This window comes from Neopsephotus bourkii, unplaced genomic scaffold, assembly GCF_033783945.1.
Source record: "Neopsephotus bourkii isolate Nb327-2 ecotype Australia unplaced genomic scaffold, CSIRO-AGI_Nbou_v1 NB_580, whole genome shotgun sequence".
NCBI lineage: Eukaryota > Metazoa > Chordata > Aves > Psittaciformes > Psittacidae > Neopsephotus > Neopsephotus bourkii.
In genome coordinates, this window is record NW_026901081.1 from 225,946 (window position 1) to 250,103 (window position 24,158).

The following is a 24,158-nucleotide window of genomic DNA, read 5'->3' on the forward strand; positions in this document are numbered from 1 at the left end:
GAGGAGGTGCAGGGTTCAGCGTGACCATTAACAACTAGAAATGAAGAGCATCAGCTTGGTGGTCAATGCCTAGACATCAGGACTGAGAGTGCAGACTGGTCAAAGGGGTGGAAAACTGATCCAGGGCCATCAGGAAGGACAGGGGAACGTTGGTAGAGAAGAGAGGAACACGCAGGACCAATAGAGGAGACCATAAACCCAAAAGGGGACCATTTTTGGGGATGAAGATAGGGATGTCCTTCTGCTCCTTGGGGTCCCTGGAGGCTCGGTTTGGGTCTCTGCACTTCAGGACAGATATGACCCAACTGGAGAAAGGTCAGAAAACAGCAGATTTGAAGAGAAAGAGGGGGAAATCTTGTCCTTCACTCCTGCATCTGAGAGGAACAGAGGTCCTGAAGCGGCTTTGGGCTGGACCAGGCTGAGATGCTATAGGGTGCAGGGGAGCAGCAGCTTTGATGGCTGATCCATCTCCCATGCTGGGAGTTCATCACCCCATACACACACACATACACACCCCAGCCATCCCTGGGGATGTTGCAGCAGGCAGGGAAAGCACCATGGCCCCACCAGACACAAGTCCCTATGTCCCCAAAGCCACCCTGCTGCAGCACACACGAGAGCACACGGCTCCTCCAAGCCTTGGAGCATCTCCACCCTTCAAAGTCAAAGGGTTCAGCTCTGTTGGAGCTGCAGAGCGCCTCGTGCTCTCCCATCACCTCTAATGTCATTTGCTGACCATGGTTTATGGCTTTTGGAGAGGGAGTGATGAGCCCTGCTTCATCCTTGGGCTTTATGACAGAGGCTCCTTCGCAGAGGAGCCACAGGGGAAGGACTAAAGCGATGCCCGCATCCCAGCATGGGAGCTTGCCAGGACATCCATGCAGAGCACTGGACCCATTGGCCACTTATTGACCCATTAAATATAAGCAATTAAATGTGATCAATGGGCCCCAAAGTGCTGTTTGGGGGAGAGGAGCACACGACCCACATCTACCTCTCCCCACTCCTTCAATGTGAGAGGGGTCATTGCCCCACACTCGGGTGCTTGACAGCACACAGTTATGTGGGATCTTCCCAAGTCAGTTCTTCTCCCCTTGCCTCTTCCATGAGCTTCCTTTGGTCCTCGGGCTGTTGTTTGTCACTTTAAATAAGGGGGTTCCTCAGTTTTGGGGTGGTTGGGGGCAGCATCCAAACTTCACCTTGTCCCTGCAAAATGCAGGTGGAAGGAATCCCAAAGTGAGGAAGAAGTGGAATCCTATGGGAAACATGGCAAGGACGAGGAGGAAAATGAAGATCTAAGAGAAAATATGCCCAGGATAGAGTTTATTTAATGTGACCCGTAGTCCAGATCTGGGATTTAGAAGGGGTCCAGCACCCAAATCCCACTGCTGACCATGCTGCTACTCCTGGCTCCAAACACAGCATCACCTCAGCATCCAAAAACCCCATGCCCATCCCATGCCCATCCCTCACGGATTTGGGATTGTAATCCCCATGGATAGCCCCCTGGAATGGCAGGGAGACCGAAACAAGCTTCACAGCAGAGGTAATGCCTTTTATTAGCCTGGCAGACACAACGAAGAGAAAACAAAGCTGGGAGCTCTGCTTTCCCAAGCCGGGCTAAGAAAAGCAATGACCTCCCATCCCTCAGCATCACCTTTCCGGGGAGTGTTGGCATCCCGGCGGCTGGACCGACCGCATGGCTCCCCACGAAGCTGGGAAGGGGATGAGCAACCACAAGGGATGATGTGATCGAGTCCCAGAACGCGAAAGCAGCGATAACTTGGAGGCAGGGGATGATCCTGCCTGTGCGTGTCTCAGGGATGCTGTGGGGTGTCCGGATGTGGGGACCAGGGTTGGAAGGGGACTGAAAGAGCCCCCTAATCCTCCATGGGCTGGAAAGGGACTGGGACAGACCTTATCCCTTCCCAGGGCTCCGGGTGGGGGGGACCGCAGCAGCCCCCAGCTCCCATCATGTTGGGAAAGGACCGGGACAGCCTCCAGATACTCGCGGGCTTGGAAAGGGATCGGGATGGCCGCAAAACGCTCCCCGGGGCTGGAAGGGGACCGGGGGATGGAGGGTGACAGGGACAGCCCCCAGCCCCTCCCGGGCTTGATGGGGATGGGGTCACCCCCCAAACCCTCCCGGGACAGTGTCCCCCAGGGCAGTGGAGCGTGTCCCCCCCCTCCCATACCCCCCACAGCAGCGGGGCACCGTGGGGGCCGGCGCTTGCGAGCGGGTCCGAACCGAGCCGAGCGGAGCCGAATGGAACCGAACCGATCCGTGCAGAGCCGAAGGGAGCTCAATGGAGCCGTGCCGAGTAAAGCCGAGTAAAGCCGAGCGGAGCCGAGCCGAGCCGCGCCCCCCCGACGGCAGCCGCCCGCGGCTCTCCCCCGCCCAGCCCGCAGCGCCAGGCAGCCCAACCCATTCCCTTCCTCCTCCTCCTCCTCCCCATCCTCCTCCTCCTCCTCCCCCCCCCCCCCAGCCCGATTTGGGCAGCGGCGCGTCCGGTGGTGCCGGCAGAGCCGCCGGGTGCGTGCGCGGCGCCGGAGGCAGCTGAGCCCGGGGGGGGGGGTGCAGAGAGGCAGGTCCGGCCCCCCCCACACCCTCCATCACCCCCTCCACCCCCCCACGGCACCCCCCGGCCCCCCCTTCCCCTGCATGCCCGGGCAGCGAGCATGGCCCGCAGGCAGGAGCGGGCAGCGGGCAGCGGGCTCTGGCTGCCCTGGCTGGGGTTCGCGCTCCTGCCGCTGGCCGTGCCCCCCGCCGCCGCCCCCGGGGGCTGCCCTTCCGCCTGTTACTGCGTGGCCACCCCGGAGCAGGTCCAGTGCCGGTACGAGAGGCTGGAGGAGCCGCCCAAGGAGCTGCCGCTCACCGTGCACAACCTCAGCATCGCCGGCAGCAACCTGAGCGTCCTGCCCCGCGCCGCCTTCGCCGCCCGCCCGCTGCCGGACCTCCGCCTGCTCCGCCTGCGCCACGACAACATCCACACCATCGAGGACATGGCCCTGCAAGGGCTGCCCGCGCTGCGCACCCTCGACCTGAGCCACAACCCCCTGCTCTCGGTGGCCGCCGGTGCCTTCGCCGGCGTGCCCCTGCTGCGCACGCTGCAGCTCAACCAAGCGCTCTTGGCCGCCCCGTTGGAGGACCAGCTCGCCCTGGCCATGCGCAACCTCAGCCTGCGGCGCCTGGAGCTGGCGGGCAACGCGCTGCGGGCGCTGCCGGCCTCCCTCTTAACCCCCGGCTTGGAGGAGCTGGACCTGCGCAACAACTCCCTGCAGCGGCTGGTGGCCGCCGAGCTGCGGAGCCTGGATGCTCCGGCCTTGAGGGGCTTGAGGCTCACGTTGGGAGCCAACCCATTGAGCTGCGACTGTGCCCTGCGCCCCTTCCTGGCCTGGCTGCGCTCCGCCGCCGTTGCCCGCGTTCCCGATGCCCGCAGCCTGCGTTGTGCCGCGCCACCGGCGCTGCGCGGGGCCGTCCTGCTGCGCCTGCGGCCCGAGGGGCTCGTGTGTGTGGATGCTGAGGGCGGCGAGCCCGGCAGGTTGGAAACGGCCTCCTACGTCTTCTTTGGCATCGTCCTGGCCCTCATCGGCATCGTGTTCCTCATGGTGCTCTACCTGAACCGCCGCGGCATCAAGCGTTGGCTCCATAACCTCCGCGAGGCTTGTCGGGACCAGATGGAGGGGTACCACTACCGCTACGAGCAGGACGCTGATCCACGCTGTGCCAGCGCCATTGGTACCCCCGGCCTCTGATGGCATCCTCAGTATCCCACCGTCCCTGCTCCGGCATCCAAGCACTGTGCCGCACCTCGACACCTCTGCTCCTGGCATCATCCCCATCCTCATCCCCATCCCTATCATCATCCCCATCATCATCCCCATCCTCATGCCCATCCCCATCCTTATCCCCTTCCCCATTCCCATCCCCATCCTCATGCCCATCCTCAACCTCATGCCCATCCCCACCCTATCCCCATCTCCTTCCCCATCCTCATCCCCATGCCCATCCCCACCCCATCCCCATCTCCTTCGCCATCCTCATCCCCATCCTCATCCTCATGCCCATCCTCATGCCCATCCCCATCCACACCCCATCCCCTTCTCTTTCCCCGTCCTCATCCCCATCCCCATTCCCATCGCCTTGCCATGGCATCACTGAAAACTAGTGTCTGAGGATGAGCCGGCCTCAGGGATGGGTGCTGGGACGCATCAGAGTGGGGTGCACCCTCCTGGGAGGGCTCTGGACCAGCTCTCCCTGCCCATGCCCCAGTCGACCCTGTCGCACTGATTCCAGAAGCAGAACTGGATCCATTCACCCCATCCCAGTGCCCGTGGGCAGGGGGAAGCACATCCTGATCCCTCCTGCAGGATACCAGCACACGCAGCCCCGATGCTCCTGGGGTGATTAGGGGCAGCTTCCCATGGTTTCTCCATTGGACTGCGGGATCCACAGTGAGTGTTTGCTTGGCGCATCCCGGGAAGCAGCGGGCCATACCTGAGACTGTCCTCCTGGATGCTCCTGGAGCCTGGACCTGACTTTGACCATGTACAGCTCTCTTTCCTATTAGATTTCTATTTGAGAGATGCAAGACTGCATTTCCTGATGCTCTCCCCTTTTATTTGGCTTCAGACAGGTGAAAACGCTCCATCCGGCCGCTCCCCTTGGAACCCGCATCCCCTTCCAAGCCCGTTGATCCACTTCATTTTGGTCAATGCCATTCCCAGCTCTTCCCAGGCACAGAACCATGCAGCTGGGTAGGAAACTCCCCTGGCAGCGCACGCGGGGACAGCCCTTCTCTCACTCTAAGATGTATCCTAGACCAGTGTCAGCACTTTGTAACTTAAACCAAGCGAGCCCAAAGCCCTCGACCTCCTTCACCCACCCGTGGTTGCTTTAGAAGCTGGTGTATATCCTAGAGCAAATATATCTCAAGCTGCATCCACTCCGTGGTCCATTTTCTATAGAGCTCCTTGCGATGATTCCCTGTATCCCCCCGACTGAGGTGATGCTGATGCTGGAGGAAGGTGCCTATGGGCTCCTCCGTAGTTTTGCTGCTGCTTGGAAACTCCTTCTCCTGGCTTGGTTTGGTGGGCAGGGATGCAGAGGTTTGCACACAGAGCTCGGGCTCTGCCGGTCCTGATCCTTCCCTGGTAACAGGGGCTGGAGCTGAGGAAACTTATCCAGGTAATGGGTTTCCTGAAGGAGGTTTTATCTCCGGGGTGGTTTGGTGCCTAATCCGTGAGGGAACGGAGCAATGAGAGATGGGCAGCGCGGGGCTGCGACCCGCAGCGGTCCCAAAGTGAAGCTGTAGCTTTTGCACTCTGGCACCTTAAAATGCTGAATGTGGGGGCTTCAAGCTGAAGTGTTGCATTGGGATGCATCCGTGTTTGCCTTTCTCCCTGCTGGGAGGATGATAGGGGAAGCTGGGCAGGGGTGAGGATGGAGGCTGCATCCGTACATCCGTGCTGGACCAGCCCCCGTGTTTGCTTGGTGTTTTGGGATCCCTGATGCGAGGAGCAGCAGGAATCGGGTGCGTTGGGTTTGTAAGTGAGGGGTTTGGGGGATTTACGGTCCCTGAGCCTCCGTGTGTGTGCATTCAGCCGCCGGGTGGAAAGCTCTGCTGGGGAAAGCACAATGATTCCCATCCCAGAGGCTCTGGGAAGGATGCGACCTGGTGCAGGGTCCTTTCCATTTTATCCCTTTGCTTTTCCCCCCTTTGCTTTTTCTCCCAGTATGGAGGTGGGCAAACTGGGAAACGGGAGCTGATGCAGAGCCATGCGTTTGGGCTGTGCTCAGCCAGGGATACGGCACCAGGAGTCAAAACGAGCATCCTGGATGCTCTGGGCTGGTCCTGCTGAGCAGGGAGCTGCTTCCCCACCGGAGCTCAGTCCCGATCCATGGCTCAGCTCATCAGAGACGAGCTGCTCCAGCAGAAACTCCCATCTCCTGAGGTTTTCTCCCTATCCTATGCGCTTGTGGGCTCTGTCCCCACCTCACCACCCCATGCAATGAGTTATTGAGGTTAATGGGGAAGAAATCTCAGCCTGCCTCTCGCCTCCATCCACTTCCCCACCTCCTCTTTCCATTTCCCATCCCCACGCAGCCAGAATGAAGCCCCAGAGCAAGGGAAAAGGCAATGGGTTGGGTTTGCACATCTGGCAGCCACATCTGGCAGAGCACAGCATGCCGGGAGCGAGCACTGCTGGGCATTGAGGGCTGTCCCGGGCTGCGACGCAAGCGGAGCAGCATCAATTCAAGGGGATGAGGATGGGAAACCCTCGGGATTTAACATCTTGCAGTGAGGGGGGAAGCAGCTGGAGGGGTTTCATGGAATCATGGAATGGTTTGGGTTGAAGGGACCTTAAAGCTCCTCCAGTTCCAACCCCTGCCACAGGCAGGGACCCCTTCCATAGAGCAGCTTGCTCCAAGCCCCTGTGTCCAACCTGGCCTTGAGCACTCCCATGGGTTCCTTTTGCAGGCAGATGGGTGCTTGTTGGACCAGGAATCAGAGCATCCGGTGCCTGGGGATAGATAATGGGAAGGAAATTGCCTTCGGGCAGATAGGAAAGCAGCCAAGCACATCCAGACCCAAATCCCTTTGGGAATGGGGGTGGCTGTTGTGGGCAGCTGGTTGCTCCAGCTTTCCCTGGGGTTGAAGGGAGGGTTGTGGTGGGTGTTGGTCTCCAGGGATGAGGATATTCCTCCTTTCCGCAGTGGGATATTGGGAGCATCGCACTCCCCATCCTCACTGGGTACCAGCCCTCCCTGGGGATGCAAAGCCCTGTGAAGGTGACATGAGAGCGGTGAGATGTGGTGCCTGGGTGGGCAACCAGCTGTGGGAGCTCAGTTCCTGTGGCTTGCTGATGTTAATGCTATTCCATACGGCACTTACCCCATGGATGACAGATCAGGAATAGGGAACCTCTGGATTAGCAAAACCCAGACCCAAAAGGTGCTTTTGGGTCCCCAAAGGCAGCTGCTGTCATGGTTCCATGTGGTCCCTTCCCACAGAGGGCTCTGGAAGAGGGATATGAACCTCCCAGTGAGGTGTTGCCCAAGAGGAAAATCATCCCAATGGCTCCTTGAGCCGAATGAAACGCAGGATAGAAACAGCATCTGGGATACGAACCAAGTGCAGGATGCTCAGAGCCCTCTGCAGTGGCTCGTCCCCAAAACAGAGAGAAAACCCCCAAACCTCTCTATTTAAAAGCCCTGCATGTGAGATGCTTTCAAGTCACTGATGCTTTGCAGCCCCTGCTCTTTCAGATCTGGTTTTCTGTCCTTGTTTCCCAAAGAAAATCCATGCAGGAGCCAAGCAGTGAGTTTTAGACAAGGGGATGGATGTGGGTGCGGCTGAAGTTGGACCGGGCCACCCTGCCTGCATCCTGCATCCATCCATCCATCCATCCATCCATCCATCTTCCCCCTGCACACATCCCTGTGGGATGTAGGTGCTCATGTCACTGGACCAGGGTATCCCAGGTGTGGTTTTGCTCAGGTTTAGTGGAAGTTGCTCCGTGGATGCTGAGCATGGGCTCGGTGCAGAAGAGGCCAAACCTCCCCATGCAGTGGTTGCTGCTTGGTTTATCAAGTGGTGATACCTGGGTTGAGCATCATCCTGCTCCCTGCTGATGTGGGGCTGCGGTACCCTGAGTTTGGGCAGGGAAGGGCATCAGTCTCCTCCTTCCAAGCATGCACAGTGTTAACAACAGTTCATCCTCCCCATGCAGGCTCACCCCGGGATGCTTCACCCCAGGTTCCTCCATCCTCATCCTCTGTGAACAGGGATTAAGCAGAGGATAGAAAACCTCTGTGCTTTTCATGTATTCCTTTAAGACAAGGAGATGGGAACTGCCCTCAAGCACTGGGGAAACTGAGGCACAAACTGAACCAGCTTCTGTTGCAGAAGGGTTTGGGCACAAAACACACAGAAATGGGGTTCAAACCTCACGAGGTTCACTGAGAACTCGGGGCTCCAAGGATGCAGCAGCCCCTGCTCTGTTTGTCCTTCCTGCAGCCTGCCAAGGAAATTGGGATTAAACAGCATCACTTCTATGTACCCGGAGTGCTTCCATTGGCCAGGTTGGGATAATGCTGGAGGTGCAGCATCAGGGAGCTGGGGACCTGTCAGAGATGGGCAGGGGCAGGCAGCACCAGGCAGCGATGCTCAAGCAGGGCTGGATGGGAGGCTGCTCCCCACACCCCAAAGGGGGCTGAACCCCCATCCTCACACCCTCCCTGCCACACGGGTCCCCCTCATCCCCCCTGGGAGCTGGCCCAGCACCACTGGGCAGATGGGGAAGGATCTTTGCCCTAATCTGGATTATTCCTCACAATAAACCTGCTTTCCCAGCTGTTTCAAACATGTTTTTGGCACATTGGGATAGGTGGGATTGTGGGATGGAGGAGAAGCTCATAGGGGTGGAAGTGATGGGTAACATGGGGAGAACACGTTGGTGTCCCTGTGCCCCTGAGGTCCACCTTTTGGCACTAGAGCACCTCTGAGGTGGTTTTGGCTGCACATCACCCAACTCATGGGGCTGGGATCACCCATGGGGCTGGGATCATCCATGGTCCTGAGCACATCACCCAACTCATGGGGCTGGGATCACCCATGGGGCTGGGATCATCCATGGTCCTGAGCACATCACCCAACTCATGGGGCTGGGATCACCCATGGGGCTGAGCACATCACCCAACTCATGGGGCTGGGATCACCCATGGGGCTGGGATCATCCATGGTCCTGAGCACATCACCCAATTCATGGGGCTGGGATCATCCATGGTCCCGAGCACATCACCCAACTCATGGGGCTGGGATCATCCATGGTCCCGAGCACATCACCCAACTCATGGGGCTGGGATCATCCATGGTCCTGAGCACATCACCCAACTCATGGGGCTGGGATCATCCATGGTCCCGAGCACATCACCCAACTCATGGGGCTGGGATCATCCATGGTCCTGAGCACATCACCCAACTCATGGGGCTGGGATCATCCATGGTCCCAGCACATCACCCAACTCATGGGGCTGGGATCATCCATGGTCCCGAGCACATCACCCAACTCATGGGGCTGGGATCATCCATGGTCCTGAGCACATCACCCAACTCATGGTGGGACCCATGCAGATCACCCAACTCATGGGGCTGGATCATCCATGGTCCTGAGCACATCACCCAACTCATGGGGCTGGATATATGGGGCTGGATACCAACTCTGGGGTATATCATGGTGGACATCACCCAACTCATGGGGCTGGGATCATCCATGGGGCTGAGCACATCACCCAACTCAAGGGGCTGGGATCACCCATGGGGCTGGGATCATCCATGGTCCTGGGATCATCCATGGGGCTGAGCACATCACCCAACTCATGGGGCTGGGATCATCCATGGTGCTGAGCACATCACCCAACTCATGGGGCTGGGATCATCCATGGTCCTGAGCACATCACCCAACTCATGGGGCTGGGATCATCCATGGTCCTGAGCACATCACCCAACTCATGGGGCTGGGATCATCCATGGGGCTGAGCACATCACCCAACTCATGGGGCTGGGATCATCCATGGTCCTGAGCACATCACCCAACTCATGGGGCTGGGATCATCCATGGTCCTGATTCTGGACACTCAGGTTTTCCCCTATCAGATGTCACTGGGAAATAGCTTACATTGAGGGACTGGTGTCCCAAAGCCTCACCCCATCTCCCATCCAAAGCAGAGCTGGGATCTTCTGCAGCTCCCATCAGGCTGAAACAGCTTCTGGCCATAGCTGCCCATGATGATCCCCATCAGCCAGCTTTGGGGGTCTCAGAGAGCCGGGATGAGCAGGATCACCCCAGGACAGAGCAGTGCTGGTCCCTCACCCTGCATAAGGATGCACGGGCACCCTCTGCGCTGCTCCATCCTCCCAGCACGTCCCCAAGCACTCGCCCTGACATTTACAGATCCCTATTTTTAGATGATCATCAGCATCATCCCTAATTGGTGAAGCTCCTCAGCCTCAGCTCGATGGAGGCAAAACCAGTCCCTTCCCTGCAGGTCCTTCCCCCTCCTGTGGTTTTATACTGGTGGGACTGGTCCTATGGTCAACGGTGCTCCATTTATTCACTCCTTACCCAGACCTTCCTGCTTCAAGGATGTCCTTGAGAAGGGCTTTTCTGTGGTAGCTTTTTTGGGGAGTTTTCCATGTTCTTCATGGAGAGGAGCCTAAAATAACCTCTATAATGTGCAAGTCAAGAACCTGCACCCCAACACCTTGGAGATGCTGCTCTGCAGGGGCACAGTGAGCCCCTGAGCCCCCAAAGCTATGGAGATGCTGCTTTGCATGTGCAGAATGGGCCCCTGTGTCCTCAGTCCATGAGGATGCTGCTCTGTATGGGCAGGATGGACCCCAGAACCCCCAAACCCATGAAGATGCTGCTCTGCATAGGCAGGATGGGCCCCTGTGTTCCCTAAGCCCATGGAGATGCTGCTCTGCATGGGTAGGATGGGCCATTGTGTCCTCAATCCAAGGAGATGCTGCTCTATGTGGGCAGGGTGGACCCATGGAGATGCTGCTCTGCACAGGTAGGATAGACCCATGAGACCCCCACACACCTATGGAGGTGCTCCTCTGCATGGGCAGGATGGACCAGTGGGACTCCAAACCCATGGAGATGCTGCTCTGTATGGGTTAGGATGGACCAATGGGGACCCCAAACCCACAGAGAAGCTGCTCTGCATGGGTTAGGATGGGCCATTGTGTCCTCAACCCATGGAGACACTGCTCTGCATGGGCAGGAGGTACCTCTATGTTCCCCACATCCATGGAGATGCTGCTCTGCATGGGCAGGATGGACCAATGGGACCCCAAACCCATGGAGATGCTGCTCTGTGCAGGCAGGATGGACCAATGGGACCCCAAACCCATGGAGATGCTGCTCTGTATGGGCAGGATGGACCAATGGGACCCCAAACCCATGGAGATGCTGCTCTGTGTGGGTTAGGATGGACCAATGGGACCCCAAACCCATGGAGATGCTGCTCTGTATGGGTTAGGATGGACCAATGGGACCCCAAACCCATGGAGATGCTGCTCTGTGTGGGCAGGATGGACCAATGGGACCCCAAACCCATGGAGATGCTGCTCTGCATGGGCAGGATGGACCAATGGGACCCCAAACCCATGGAGATGCTGCTCTGTATGGGTTAGGATGGACCAATGGGACCCCAAACCCATGGAGATGCTGCTCTGTATGGGTTAGGATGGACCAATGGGACCCCAAACCCATGGAGATGCTGCTCTGTATGGGTTAGGATGGACCATTGGGACCCCAACCCATGGAGATGCTGCTCTGCATGGGTTAGGATGGGCCATTGTGTCCTCAACCCATGGAGACACTGCTCTGCATGGGCAGGAGGTACCTCTATGTTCCCCACATCCATGGAGATGCTGCTCTGCATGGGCAGGATGGACCAATGGGAAAACCCATGGAGATGCTGATAAACCCATGGAGATGCTGCTCTGTATGGGTTAGGATGGACCAATGGGACCCCAAACCCATGGAGATGCTGCTCTGTATGGGTTAGGATGGACCAATGGGACCCCAAACCCATGGAGATGCTGCTCTGTATGGGTTAGGATGGACCAATGGGACCCCAAACCCATGGAGATGCTGCTTTCCACCCCAATGGGGCAGGCTTCCAGAGCAGCTTCCATCCCTCCCCTTGGAGATGCCCACACCAGCAGCTTCAGAGAGGGTTTCCATGCACCATGTGAAGCCATCTGACAGCTTAGCCTTGGGAGGAGGGAGGAGCTGGGGACCAGAAGCAGCCCAGGAGCTGCTCCTCAGGAGACAGGGGCTGGATTTGGCCGTACCTGTGGTGCTTCTGTTCTTTGCTCCATGCCTCAGTTTCCCTTTGAGTGTGAGAAGGCCGTGAAGGCTCCAGCAGAAGGAGACCAGCAAGAGGATGCTGGGACTGCTCTGGTGGAACCCCCTGGAGCTGAAGCCTCTCCTTTGGGTGGGTACTGCCTCTGGGTTGGATGCTGTTGGGGACAGCATCCTGGTGTGAGAGGAGAGATCTCACCCAGCATCATGAGGACTTCAGGGAAGCTCCTTCAGGGAACGCTGCTGGTCCTGGGGCATCACTGTCAGTGCTCCTCCTAACCCAAGGCAGGACCAGTTCCCCACCAGCTCAGCTTTTGGGCTGCCAGCATCTGACTGAAGAAGACAGAAGAAAGATGCAGGATTGCTACTACGAAGAGAAGAGTTTATTACTTGTTAACAACACTTCATTGAGCTGAATCCATGGAGCAACACAGAAACGGTTCAGGAAAGTGCAAACTCCCACTCTGCAGCTGGAGTATTCCTGGTTTGACAGAACAGGCACTGGGTAAACAAGAGCACAGATCCAGAACTGCCCAGCATTCAGACAAGGGGAACGATGCAACTGGAGATAACTCCTATCACCTCTGTACAAAGCTACTGAGGAGCAAAGGGGAGGATGGGGAACGTCCTGGGTCTTTTAACCAACAAGGCATCACCATGCAAAGAGCCCCAACTCTTACCTGGGGAGAGGGCAAAAAGGGGGGGACAAAATGAAGTGATGGCAATATTGGTTTTCAGATTAAAGAGAACATCCAAGTGCGTTCCAAAGCAGACCACACGCTCCACCATGCCCCTATGATAGAAACCATCATTCCACTTCTCCCTCAATACACCCCTTCAATAAAGCAGGAGGTGAAATCCCCAATGCTTTGGGAACCACACAGAGCAGGGACACAAAGTGCTTCCCAAGTACTGCTACACCATGGGTAACACCAGGGATCTCACCATACAGGTATGAGATACAGGAGCAGCTCAAGACCACCAAGCATCACCCAAGGCAGTGATACTGGGTGCTGTAACTCACCTCAACATCTGAAACACACTGAATTCTAGCTCTCAATTTACTTTGTGGATGACAAACCCAAGTATTTCCCCTCCTCAGAAGGAAGAGGTGGGTATTTGCTGTTAAGGAAATGAGAGCTCCTCAGGCAAAAGCCCAGCCCAAAGCAAACCTGGCTCCTTGGAGGTGCATCCTGCTGGGGGCAAGGGAAGTGAAGGGCAAGTGATGCACGACTGACCCCCATTTGGATGGGCACCAGGACACAAAGCAGGGGCTATGTGACTTTGGGCTACAGCTCAAGCTGTGCTTGAAGCTTCCAGTCATTCACCCTGTGTTAAACAAACTCCCTCCTCCTCCTCTTCCATGCAGGAGTCAAGATTCCCTCGTGCTGGGGCAGGAAGCATCCTCTAGAGGTGCAGGAGGAGACCCCTGAATAGGACTTGAAGGTATTTAAGCCACACACTGGACACTGTATAACAACTCAGCTAAAAGCTGTGTTATAGATGTCCAACCCTGCCTGGCAGCCCTGTGCTTACAGATGTCTTGTCCTAGACCCAGGGAACCGACTTCATCACGTATCTGAGTGAGACAGGGATCAAACCTGTCACATCAAGAAGGGAAAGGGCAAACCTGAGCCCTCCTAACTTCAACAAATGCTAAACCCAAGTCATGGCTGTACAAGAACAGTTAAAGCCAATGACTGGCTGCAGACCAGCCTCTAAAGAGGCATATTTTAACTGGAAGCTCCCAATAAGCATCATCCACAGTGTACTTTGATCTGTTATCTGCTTCCTACTCAAGTCAGGAAAGCCTTTGTTCTTATCTGGAAAGCAGTAAAGAAGAGCTGACAACTGCAAGAAGGTTGTGCACAAGCCCAACAAACTCCAACACAATGTAGAACAAAGTAAGATAACTACACAACTTCACACAATAGAAGGGAAGCGAGATCAGAGGGAGGAGATAAAGGAGGAGTTCCACAAATGGAACAGTATAAATATATCCAACAGTTCAAATACAGTAGGAAAACAATGGTAGCAGCAGCTTAACAACAGCAATAGCTATTATACCCTTAAATACATTCAACACGTTGTGCCTGTTGCTGTCATTCCCGAAGCACTACATCTCTAACTCACTGCTCAAATCTATGGATGAGAAGAATTCCAGGTTCTAAACTCCCTGTATTTGCCTTCATTATTAAAGAGATTTAAACTATGAACAGTTACCATGCTGATTGGAAAACGTAAGCACAATTTGCTTCCATACTGCATTTATAACACTTGTCTACTGCTAGAAAGCAGATCCCTGGGGGAAGATGTAGGTTCCTGCTCTTTGCAGGAGCATCAACGTTAACTCAAGACATAAATCCTACTGCTAACTGCTACAATACACACAGAGCTGGCCTTACCACACACACTATGCTTTGTAAAGGGTTTACCTTTGTTCAGACTTAGGTTCCAAGCCATTTGTTCTCTATTATTAAAAGGCTATTGAAGAACGAATCCAATCCGCCCAAGGCTTTACTCTGCTGCCACTGAAGGAATGATGAGTCCTCCTTCAACTTCATGCAGCTGGGATCCAGATCTGCACCTCTTTGTGAAGGCCGAAGCCAAAGCAGCAGTCAGAAGTACCTTCACACCTCCTGACACCTACCAAGCACTGTACAACAACATGAGGGTACCCTAAGTGTAAATGCTTTCACCCCATTCCCCCCCCCATCAGTCAAATATACAGTCAAGGAAAACCAACCAAGTTTTTTGGCATTAAGATACATTTCACCCCATTGCAGAACAATCTGGAAGCATTTCCTTCGAAAGTAATAAATAAATATCAGTGGCCAACAAGACTTTGTGCAACACAGACCTCCTGCAGCACATGTACATTCATATACAGCAAAAATACTTCTCCACGGTTATAGTGCAAAGCTGCTGTCAGCTTGAGATACCCAACATGAACCTCTGGTGCTCTTTGGAGCTGTGGAAATGTGACACACACAAACCCACTGCCCAACCCTGTGACATCCAGCCGTAAGGGTATAATAAGAGAGAGGACAAACAGGGATTTAACAATAGTGGCAAGACAAGAGCTTTACATTAAGGTTCTCACATAACCTTCAATAGAGTCCTTAAGAGTTGAGTTTATCTATTCCTTTTACTGTGAAGTGATAGCAGGGAGATATCCAGAACATCCTGACTTCATTCTGGAGCCTTCTATAGCCATTTAGGACACATTAACAAGTATTACTCTCAGTTAATCAATACCCAGTTTTCCTTCAAGCACTGCTTCAGTTAAAGTATCTTTCATGGCTTTTCTATGCCAAAACATGGCTTTTGCTTTCTGAAATCCTAGATATACCCATGAGAACTTCTGTACTGGCCTATTTCCTGGGGGGGAAAAAGGGATGAGCTGTACCATTTTACTCAAGCAAATGTAGGAAACAGATGGGAAGTTGTTAGAAATATGCCTTAAAAGAGAAAAAAAGAGTATTTGCAATTGATGCTGTAACAGAAATTAGCTTACAAGACATCACAAAAAGTAATGGCTTAGTAACTAGAAAAGAAAATATGATGGTGTCCGGGTCTCACCTCCATGTCTGCTCCTTTTGTAATACACAGACAATAGGAATTCAAGCCATAAACCCCCCCAAAAGTCACCAACTGGAATTTTCAGTCAAAGTTACTGGATTTTTGACACCTTTACTAAAAGGTTTAAGGTCTCTTTCTCCCTTCAGGCCATGGGCTAAAAGAAAGCAGTTGCAAAGTCATTCTAATGGGCAATTTAACCAGGGAATGAGTAAGTTTCTATCCCTCTGGAAGCACTGTGTAATCCAAACCCAGGCTGCAAGTGGAGCCACTATTGTTACACCGTTGAGTAAGTAAGATACACACAGGAAAGTTACAGTGCACCAAGAGCACCTTGAACACCATAAAGTTACTTCAGGAGCTGAAAAAGGTCATATTGAACAACCTGCCTAAACAAGGAATGCAAAGCACTGGACTCTACCTCCACTTGTTGGGAAATGAAGAGCTGTCATGATACCTACACTCACACACAACAGCTAGGAAGAAACAGGCTTCTTTGTCAGGCTGGAGCAATTGCTTCCTTTAAGTGACTATCTGATTAGAAAGCCTTTTCACACAAAGGCTACTTGGTACCTGAAATGAGTTGAAGACATGATCTAGTGGTTAAGATCTGTCTTAAACCTACGAGGGCAGTTCATTTGCATTGGTGCAGGTTAACCAAGTCTTTTGGTCAAAAGGATAGAGAACTGTAGGAAGAAATTCCATCCTTTTCCTTATCCCAATTTGCTTTTCCAATTTTCTTTTGGGGAAAACCTGACAGAAGAATGCTCCTTTACAGACTAAAACCATAGCTGTTTATCACACACACACATACACACACACATATATATTAAACTGAGTTGTGTTCTTGGTTCCTTTGTGACACAGGGCAGAGGGTCACTGCTCTGAACACCAGGGCCAGCAGATCTAAGCCGAGCGCCAGATCAGTCCATTCTTATCAGGTTCAAGGAAGTTCTCAATCAAAGCTTCAATCAGCTTCTGAAGTTCTTCTTCCAGCACGTTTCTGTCACTAGACAAGAGAACAAGACAGTGTCAGAGGTCTGATACACACCAAGCATCCATTTACAACCTGAAAAGCAGGATCTGATGGTGATGGAGCTGTTGCGTTTCCTACCAGCATCACAACCTTCTCACTTCAACCTTCTCACTTCAACCAGCTACTTTTCCATGAGGACTACTGCAGTATCAATTTAAATTCATTTAATTAAAGAACAAATTAATCTCCACTAGAGGGCTCCAGGCTGACACAACAACTCCAACTCCTACCTGCAAAACCAATGCAAGACTGGTCAGGCACGGAGTGTAAATGGGTTTAAAAGTAAGAATGAGCTACCAAGAGGAGGCAGAAACCCCATATTATCCTCTACATAGCAGCCAGATGCCCATCTTGGGCGACATGGTCCAGGCTGAGGTGTCCCTGCCCATAGCAAGGGGTAATGGAACTGAATGATCTTAAGGTCCATTCCAACCCAAACGGTTCTATGATTCTATGATCTAGGGTTTCTGATTGTATTTTGGCTAAAGAGCCATTTAGGAGGATTGAGTAATCAAGGCAAAGTGTCATGGCTCAGAAGAGGACACTGTATTGCACTGATCCTTTCCCTATTTAAATGCCCAGACATTCATTTGATCCACATGCACTAATGCATTGCAAAACTGCTTTAAAAATGCATAACCCTGTGCCAGAAGGCTCAGTGGAAGGAGAGGAACTCAGCCTGGTTTTAATAGAGAGAAGGCAAAACAGGCTTATTTACATCTGCTTGCTTCATTTGTGGAACTGAGAATCCATCATTGCACTTCAGGTCACCGCTTCCTTCTAAAGAAACCACCCCTAAATGCTGTTGTTAAACTGGCTTTCCTGATGTTCAGCTCTTCAGAATAATCAATAAGCAGCAAGCCAGAGTATTTGCAATGCTGTTACAGGGAGGGATGCCTCTGGAGGTTCCTACAGGCCACTTCATGCCTTGAACCAGGGAAGCTTGAGAGCTTTTCAATTTAGAATCATAGAATCATTTAGGTTGGAAAAGACCTCTAAGGCCATTGAATCCAGCCATTAACCCAGCACTGCCAAGGCCACCACTAACCCATGTCCCTAAGTGCCACATCTATTCATCTGTTAAATACCTGCAGGGCCGGTGCCTGCAGCCCTGCCCTGGGCAGCCTGTTCCAATGCCTTAGCACCCTCTGGGGCAGGAATTGCTCCTCAGCTCCATCTAAACCTGCCCTGGTGCAGCTTGAGGCCGGTTCCTCTTGTCCCATCCCTTGTTCCTTGGGAGCAGAGCCCAGCCCCTCCTGGCTCCATCCTCCTCTCAGGCACTTGGAGGCAGCCATCAGGTCCCCCCTGAGCCTTCTCTTCTCCATCTGAACCCCCCAGGTCTCTCAGCCCTTCCCCATCACACTTGGGCTCCAGGCCCTGCACCAGCTCCATTCCCTTCTCTGGCCCCGCTCCAGCCCCTCAATGTCTCTCTTGCAGTGAGGGGCCCAGAGCTGAGCACAGGATCCGAGGTGCAGCCTCACCAGTGCCCAGTGCAGGGGCACAATCCCTGCCCTGGCCCTGCTGACACAAGCCAGGATGCTGTTGGCCATTTTGTGTTCCTGACAATAATGGACATTAACCACAGGTAGTAACTAAAATTAAATGTCAATGTGCTTTTCTGACTTACCGGAATGAACAGCAGCAGAAGCTCAAATGATGCAAAGCATCCTCCTGTCTGTTGTTTCTCTGCACTACCCATGTCTGGCCTTCACTTGTATTAAGATTAGGTTAAAGACAGCATTTCTGGCATTTATTTCTTCCTTTTTGGTGTAGCTTTTTACCCTAAATATACCTCACCTTTTCTTTCACCAAGTGGGATGTTGCCCACTCCCAGGTTCATGGAAACATGTTCTAACTGAAGTGAGAACTTCCATACCCACATAAGAAGTGCTTTCACATGCCACATGAGCAGAAAGCTCTCTGACTGAATAAATAACAAGGTTCTAGCAAAAGCTGCCACTCAGAAAACTGGGATATAGAATCACCACTTCCCTGCCCTGCTGTTATCCCATGGTCAATACAGAACAACTAAAAGCATGATGCAGAAGATAGGCCGTACATGTGTTGATGCCCTTCATGTAGTTCCTCCTATGAGGATGCTGAGGCGCTGGCACAGGGTGCCCAGAGAAGCTGTGGCTGCCCCATCCCTGGCAGTGCTCAAGGCCAGGTTGGACACAGGGGCTTGGAGCAAGCTGCTCCAGTGGAAGGGGTCCCTGTCCATGGCAGGGGTTGGAACCGGATGAGCTTTAAGGTCTCTTCAACCCAAACCAGTCTGTGGTTCTATAATTCTATATATAGCAATGAACCATCATTTAAAGAAAACTTCAGCAATCTGGAAAACTGTCTAGGCATGGATTTGTGTATGTCCTCACGTGTACATTTTCCAAGCAAGGGCTATCTACCACTCACAGTCTATCCATGGACTGCCTAAATCTGACCAAGACGTTCAGTGATAAAGCTATGCTCAGCCTGAATTCCTGCCAATAAGTAGAAAGAAACAGCAAATCAGAGGCCCCTATATATTATTTCTACTCTCTGCTCCACAGGAATGTCGGAATCAGAGTCTAAAAGGGGGGATATTGCTGCAATTCAGGTTAGGAATCCAGTTCAAGAGCTGCTTCTCTCCATTAACTAGACTGAGAAGCTAGGCTCATACACACACCTGATTTCAGTGGTGCAAACACACCCTGTATTTGCACCCACCTCTTTTAAACTGGGAATAGCTTAACCCAGGTGGCTGTCAAAACGGGACAGACCTTTACTACTATTCCAGTAGCTCAGAGCAACACAGATTCCCAAACGCAATAAGAATTCACCTGGGTTTAAGCTACATGCCATCAGCAGCACTTAATCACTCTTTAATTTGAAGTGAATGAGGAACTGGGTTAATAAATGAGTCTCCTCAAGCAGCAGATGCCAAAAATTCAGTTCTTTGTCTTATCCACTACAGAGGGGGTCCCTTAGGAGCAGGAATGTGCATCACTGGTGAGTTTAACAGGGTGGAACAGTCAGTGAGGCTCAGGTCTCCAAGGAGGTATCAGAGGAATCGATCACAGGCAAGGAATTGGTTCCTTTCTATTGACTTTCATCCCAAAGGCATGTTGCAGTATGCACGCACCCCTCTGCTTACCTCTGCTCAGGCAGTGCACACATCTCTGCATAGTACTTGATCTTTGGTTCTGTCCCACTTGTCCGAAGGGTGGCAACGCAACCATTTTGGAAGGTAAAAGTGATCATCTGGCTGCTTTTACTCACTGGCAGCACCTACAAAACCAACATCAATTTATTACACAATGCCCCAACTTCCACAAAAGTGGGTGAATTTATGTTTGGCTGGTGTTAACTACAACATTCAGTAGGTACAAAGCTAAATAGACATGCTGGAATCCCCTCCTGTATACATCCACCAGCCAATGCAAGGCAAGAACAAGGCATTTCAGTCTGATGAGACTCAGTATTTAAGGATAACAGAACAGCCTCTTGCTCCAGTTGGAATTCCAACATCTGGAAGCCTGCTAGACAGCTTCAGAGTTGCAGAACACCAAGCTCCCTTCAACTAATAATATCAATTCATTGTTATATGAAAATAAGTGAATACTTGCTTTCTTACATTACTTATTAATACTTTTAAGTCTATTCTGCTCTTGCAACACCCCACTTGCAACACTCTGTGCTGTAATGGTGTCCCCAACATAAGGAGGGGATGGAGCTGTTGGAGCAAGTCCAGAGGAGGCCACGGGGATGCTCAGGGGCTGGAGCAGCTCCTGTATGGAGCCAGGCTGAGAACATTGGGGCTGTTAAGCCTGGAGAAGAGAAGCTGCGTGGAGACCTCAGAGCAGCTTCCAGTGTGTGAAGGGGGCTACAAGGATGCTGGGGAGGGACTCTTCATTAGGGACTGTAGTGATAGGACAAGGGGTGATGGGTTCAAGCTGAAACAGGGGAAGTTCAGGCTGGAGATAAGGCAGAAGCTCTTCCCTGTGAGGGTGCTGAGGCGCTGGCACAGGGTGCCCAGAGAAGCTGTGGCTGCCCCATCCCTGGCAGTGCTCAAGGCCAGGCTGGACACAGGGGCTTGGAGCAAGCTGCTCCAGTGGAAGGGGTCCCTACCCATGGCAGGGGGTTGGAACTGGATGATCTTAAGGTCCTTCCCAACCCAAACCATTCCATGATTGCCCTGCAAAAGTCCTTCATAACTCACCGATATCTTATTTGGCTGGCTGCTGTCATAGCCAGTGGTGACATCTCGTACATGTAAGATATTGTAAACGCCACAAAGTTTGGGATAAGACTGAGGAGCATCAAAGTTCCGAAGTCTCTCAAATATCCTTTTGATAGTAGGAGGATCATAGCACAAGAAATAGGAAGTCTTTGATATGTGGTATCCGTACCTACAAGCAGATTAACATTTTCAGTTACCAGACTCAGTTTGCTTTACATTTACTAACTAAAGAAAGCTCCTGTGTGGAAAAGCAATACAAGAATGCAGTTGTCACAGCTGTGGGAACAGGTATTTATAGGCAAATGGCAGATTTTGCTGCATTACTCAGATCATCTTCCGCTATTTTATAAACTCAAGCATAGTTTTGAGCTCCAAAGAACTAAAATCCAGACATTTGGCTTGGAAGCCTTCAGGAAATTAATACCCAGTATCATTCCCTCACCATCAAAACTTGTCTGCCACAGCCATAACAACAGATTATTTCAACAGCCTGTGAGGAAGGCGACTGATGAGTCCATCCAAGTTGAAACTACTACCCCAAATCAGACCTCATGTAAGGGCTCACCAGGTGCGGGGCTGGCAGGATATTAGGCAGAAGCTCTTCCCTGTGAGGGTGCTGAGGCGCTGGCACAGGGTGCCCAGAGAAGCTGTGGCTGCCCCATCCCTGGCAGTGCTCAAGGCCAGGTTGGACACAGGGGCTTGGAGCAAGCTGCTCCAGTGGAAGGGGTCCCTGCTCATGGCCGGGGTTGGGGCTGGAGGAGTTTTAAGGTCCCTTCAACCCAAACCAGTCTGGGATTCTATGATTTGCTGTAGCTGTGCTGCCAGTTCCATTAGAGCACAGGAACTTCTACTGATGAACAGGGTTTATCACAGCAAATAACTTAATTGTGACACAAACATGTTCCTCATTTTGCTGCAGTGAATTGCCTGTAGCTACTGAACACAGGCCATTCCTTTAACCCCTGTTCTAATACGAACCTCTGCAAGAGCAGCACGTAACAATCCCCAGACTGTGTTGAAGTCTAAATGGTGTTTCAAGAGAGGCACACAGAGCACAACTAAGATACAGCCACACACCAGAAGATAACAAGTGACATAGTGTGAATCTAATGAGTTTGATCTGGTGGATCTATAGTGCAAAATTCTTTCACAGTAAGAAAGGCCTCTTTAGTCCTTTGGGAGACAGAGCATTTAAGGAGTATCTGTAATACTGGAGACTGTAGTTCATCATAGCATCAGGAAAAAACCAGTTTGCAATGAGAAAACAGCTGAGGGATGCATTAAAAAGCTTCATTATTCCCAGCTCCTATAGAGTGAAGTGGAACATACTAATGGGAAATACAACTTACGTCTCATATATCTCAATGAGTTTCTGTGCTAGCGAGAGGTTCTTGCCCTCCAGGTACGTTGCCATTTCAGCTATGACCACAGCTGCACTTACACCATCTTTATCCAACACTGATGTGCCACACATGAAACCTAGAAATCAAGTTGATCATGAGAAAAGTAACCTCAGATACTACTGCACTGATTTACTTTATTGGCTTTTTAACCTTCTCCCTGTAAAAGAATATTGGCCAATGTACATAAACTGGTTTTATCACTGCATATGCATTCCCATTGTCTAAGAAAGCTAAATTAACTTAGGATTGTAGGGTTGGAAAGATAGGTGCTCTAACCAATTCATTCCAGATCAATAAGAGGTCAGTGCTAACCATAAAAATAAGCTTGTTTTGTGCAAGCACATCAATACTGCAAAGAGTCTTGTCAGTAATTAGAATCAATCAAGAGATACAGCCTTGGTAACCGCCAAATCAGTGCTCCTCACAAATGCCAGGATGCTTTCTTTGTGAAGGGGTGCATGAACAAGATCTTCAGTGTGTGCTTCAGCCTTCTAGTGCCTAAAGGGGCTGCAGGAAAGCTGGAGAGGAGCTTGGGACAAGGGCCTGTAGGGCCAGGCCAAGGGGAATGGCTTGAACCTGCCCGAGGGGAGACTGAGCTGAGCTCTTAGGCAGAAGCTCTTCCCTGTGAGGGTGCTGAGGCGCTGGCACAGGGTGCCCAGAGGAGCTGTGGCTGCCCCATCCCTGGCAGTGCTCAAGGCCAGGTTGGACACAGGGGCTTGGAGCAAGCTGCTCCAGGGGAAGGGGTCCCTGCCTGTGCTTGGGGCTGGAACGAGATGAGCTTTAACATCCCTTTCAACCCAAACCATGCTGTGATTCTACACTTCATTTTCAAATACCATATTATACATGAATATGATGTCCCAAAAGCTGCCATTTATCCTAAGTGGAGAATTCCCATAGCTGAAACATTCGCTACACAGTTCTCCATGGGTAAGTGGTGTCAGCAAGATTACCAAGATAGAGTGCTCCAGTCAAGGTCAGCAGGAATAGTCCCACACTTCCATAAGGTATGTAATGCTATTCCTGCACATGTCTGGATTCCTCTCACATTGTATGAGGGGACAGTGCACAGCTCCTGAAGGGGTTGCATTACAAGTGTGATGGGGAGTGTGACCAAAGCAAACCTCCTCCCAGTTCCACAGAGCCATTAGTAGTGAGTCCTCACTGACAGGACCTGGGAGATATTAAACTGATTAAGATTTGGGTGCTGGTTGATGAGAAAATGAACATGAGCCGGCTTCAGTGTGCGCTTGCAGACCAGAAAGCAACCGTATCCTGGGCTGCATCAAAAGGAGCGTGACCAGCAGGTCAAAGGAGGTGATCCTGCCCCTTTATTCTGCTCTCCTGAGACCTCACCTGGAGCATTGTGTGCAGTTCTGGGGTCCTCAACATAAAAAGGACATGGAGCTGTTGGAACAAGTCCAGAGGAGGGCACGAGAATGATCAGGGGACTGGAGCACCTCCTGTATGAAGACAGGCTGAGAAAGTTGGGGCTGTTGAGCCTGGAGAAGAGAAGCTGCGTGGAGACCTCAGAGCAGCTTCCAGTGTCTGAAGGGGGCCTATAGGGATGCTGGGGAGGGACTCTTCATTAGGGACTGCAGTGATAGGACAAGGGGTGATGGGTTCAGACTGAAACAGGGGAAGTTTAGATTGGATATAAGGAGGAAATTCTTTCCTGTTAGGGTGCTGAGGCACTGGAATGGGTTGCCCACGAAGGTTGTGAATGCTCCATCCCTGGCAGTGTTCAAGGCCAGGTTGGATGAGGCCTTGGGTGATATGGTTTAGAGCGAGGTGTTCCTGCCCATAGCAGGGGGGTTGCAACTCGATGATCTTAAGGTCCTTTCCAACCCTCACTATTCTATGGTTCTATGATTCTATGAAGAACAGTTCCTGTGCTTCACCTCAGCTAAATGACCACACAACAACAGTAGCTTGGCTCTGGCATCTCAGGACTTTCAAGCTGTACCAGTCGAGGCTTGTATCAGGAAACTGCACAAGTACAACACCAGAATCAGAGATTCATGTATCATTTATCTCATAGTTG

General features: G+C 52.2%; 2 protein-coding genes across 2 annotated transcripts in view; one reads left to right on the forward strand and one right to left on the reverse strand.

Moving 5' to 3' along the window:
• The first annotated feature begins 2,642 nt into the window (after nucleotides 1-2,642).
• Nucleotides 2,643-3,885, forward strand: TPBGL (trophoblast glycoprotein like). Its single transcript, XM_061351346.1, has one exon. The coding sequence runs from the start codon at nucleotides 2,680-2,682 to the stop codon at nucleotides 3,754-3,756; it is 1,077 nt and encodes a 358-aa protein (XP_061207330.1). The 5' UTR covers nucleotides 2,643-2,679; the 3' UTR covers nucleotides 3,757-3,885.
• An 11,380-nt stretch (nucleotides 3,886-15,265) lies between these two features.
• PGM2L1 (phosphoglucomutase 2 like 1) overlaps nucleotides 15,266-24,158 on the reverse strand; it is a 42,305-nt gene continuing 33,412 nt past the window's right edge. Inside the window, exons 11-14 of the mRNA XM_061351359.1 lie at nucleotides 22,061-22,190; nucleotides 20,691-20,880; nucleotides 19,626-19,759; nucleotides 15,266-16,468 (exon numbers count right to left, since the gene is read on the reverse strand). Coding sequence (XP_061207343.1) covers nucleotides 16,366-16,468; nucleotides 19,626-19,759; nucleotides 20,691-20,880; nucleotides 22,061-22,190 — 557 coding nt within the window. The 3' untranslated portion in view covers nucleotides 15,266-16,365. The remainder of the gene's footprint in view (nucleotides 16,469-19,625; nucleotides 19,760-20,690; nucleotides 20,881-22,060; nucleotides 22,191-24,158) is intronic.

Excerpts from the sequence above, each read along its gene's own strand:
- TPBGL (XM_061351346.1), top strand. The coding sequence starts at position 2,680 with ATGGCCCGCAGGCAGGAGCGGGCAGCGGGCAGCGGGCTCTGGCTGCCC.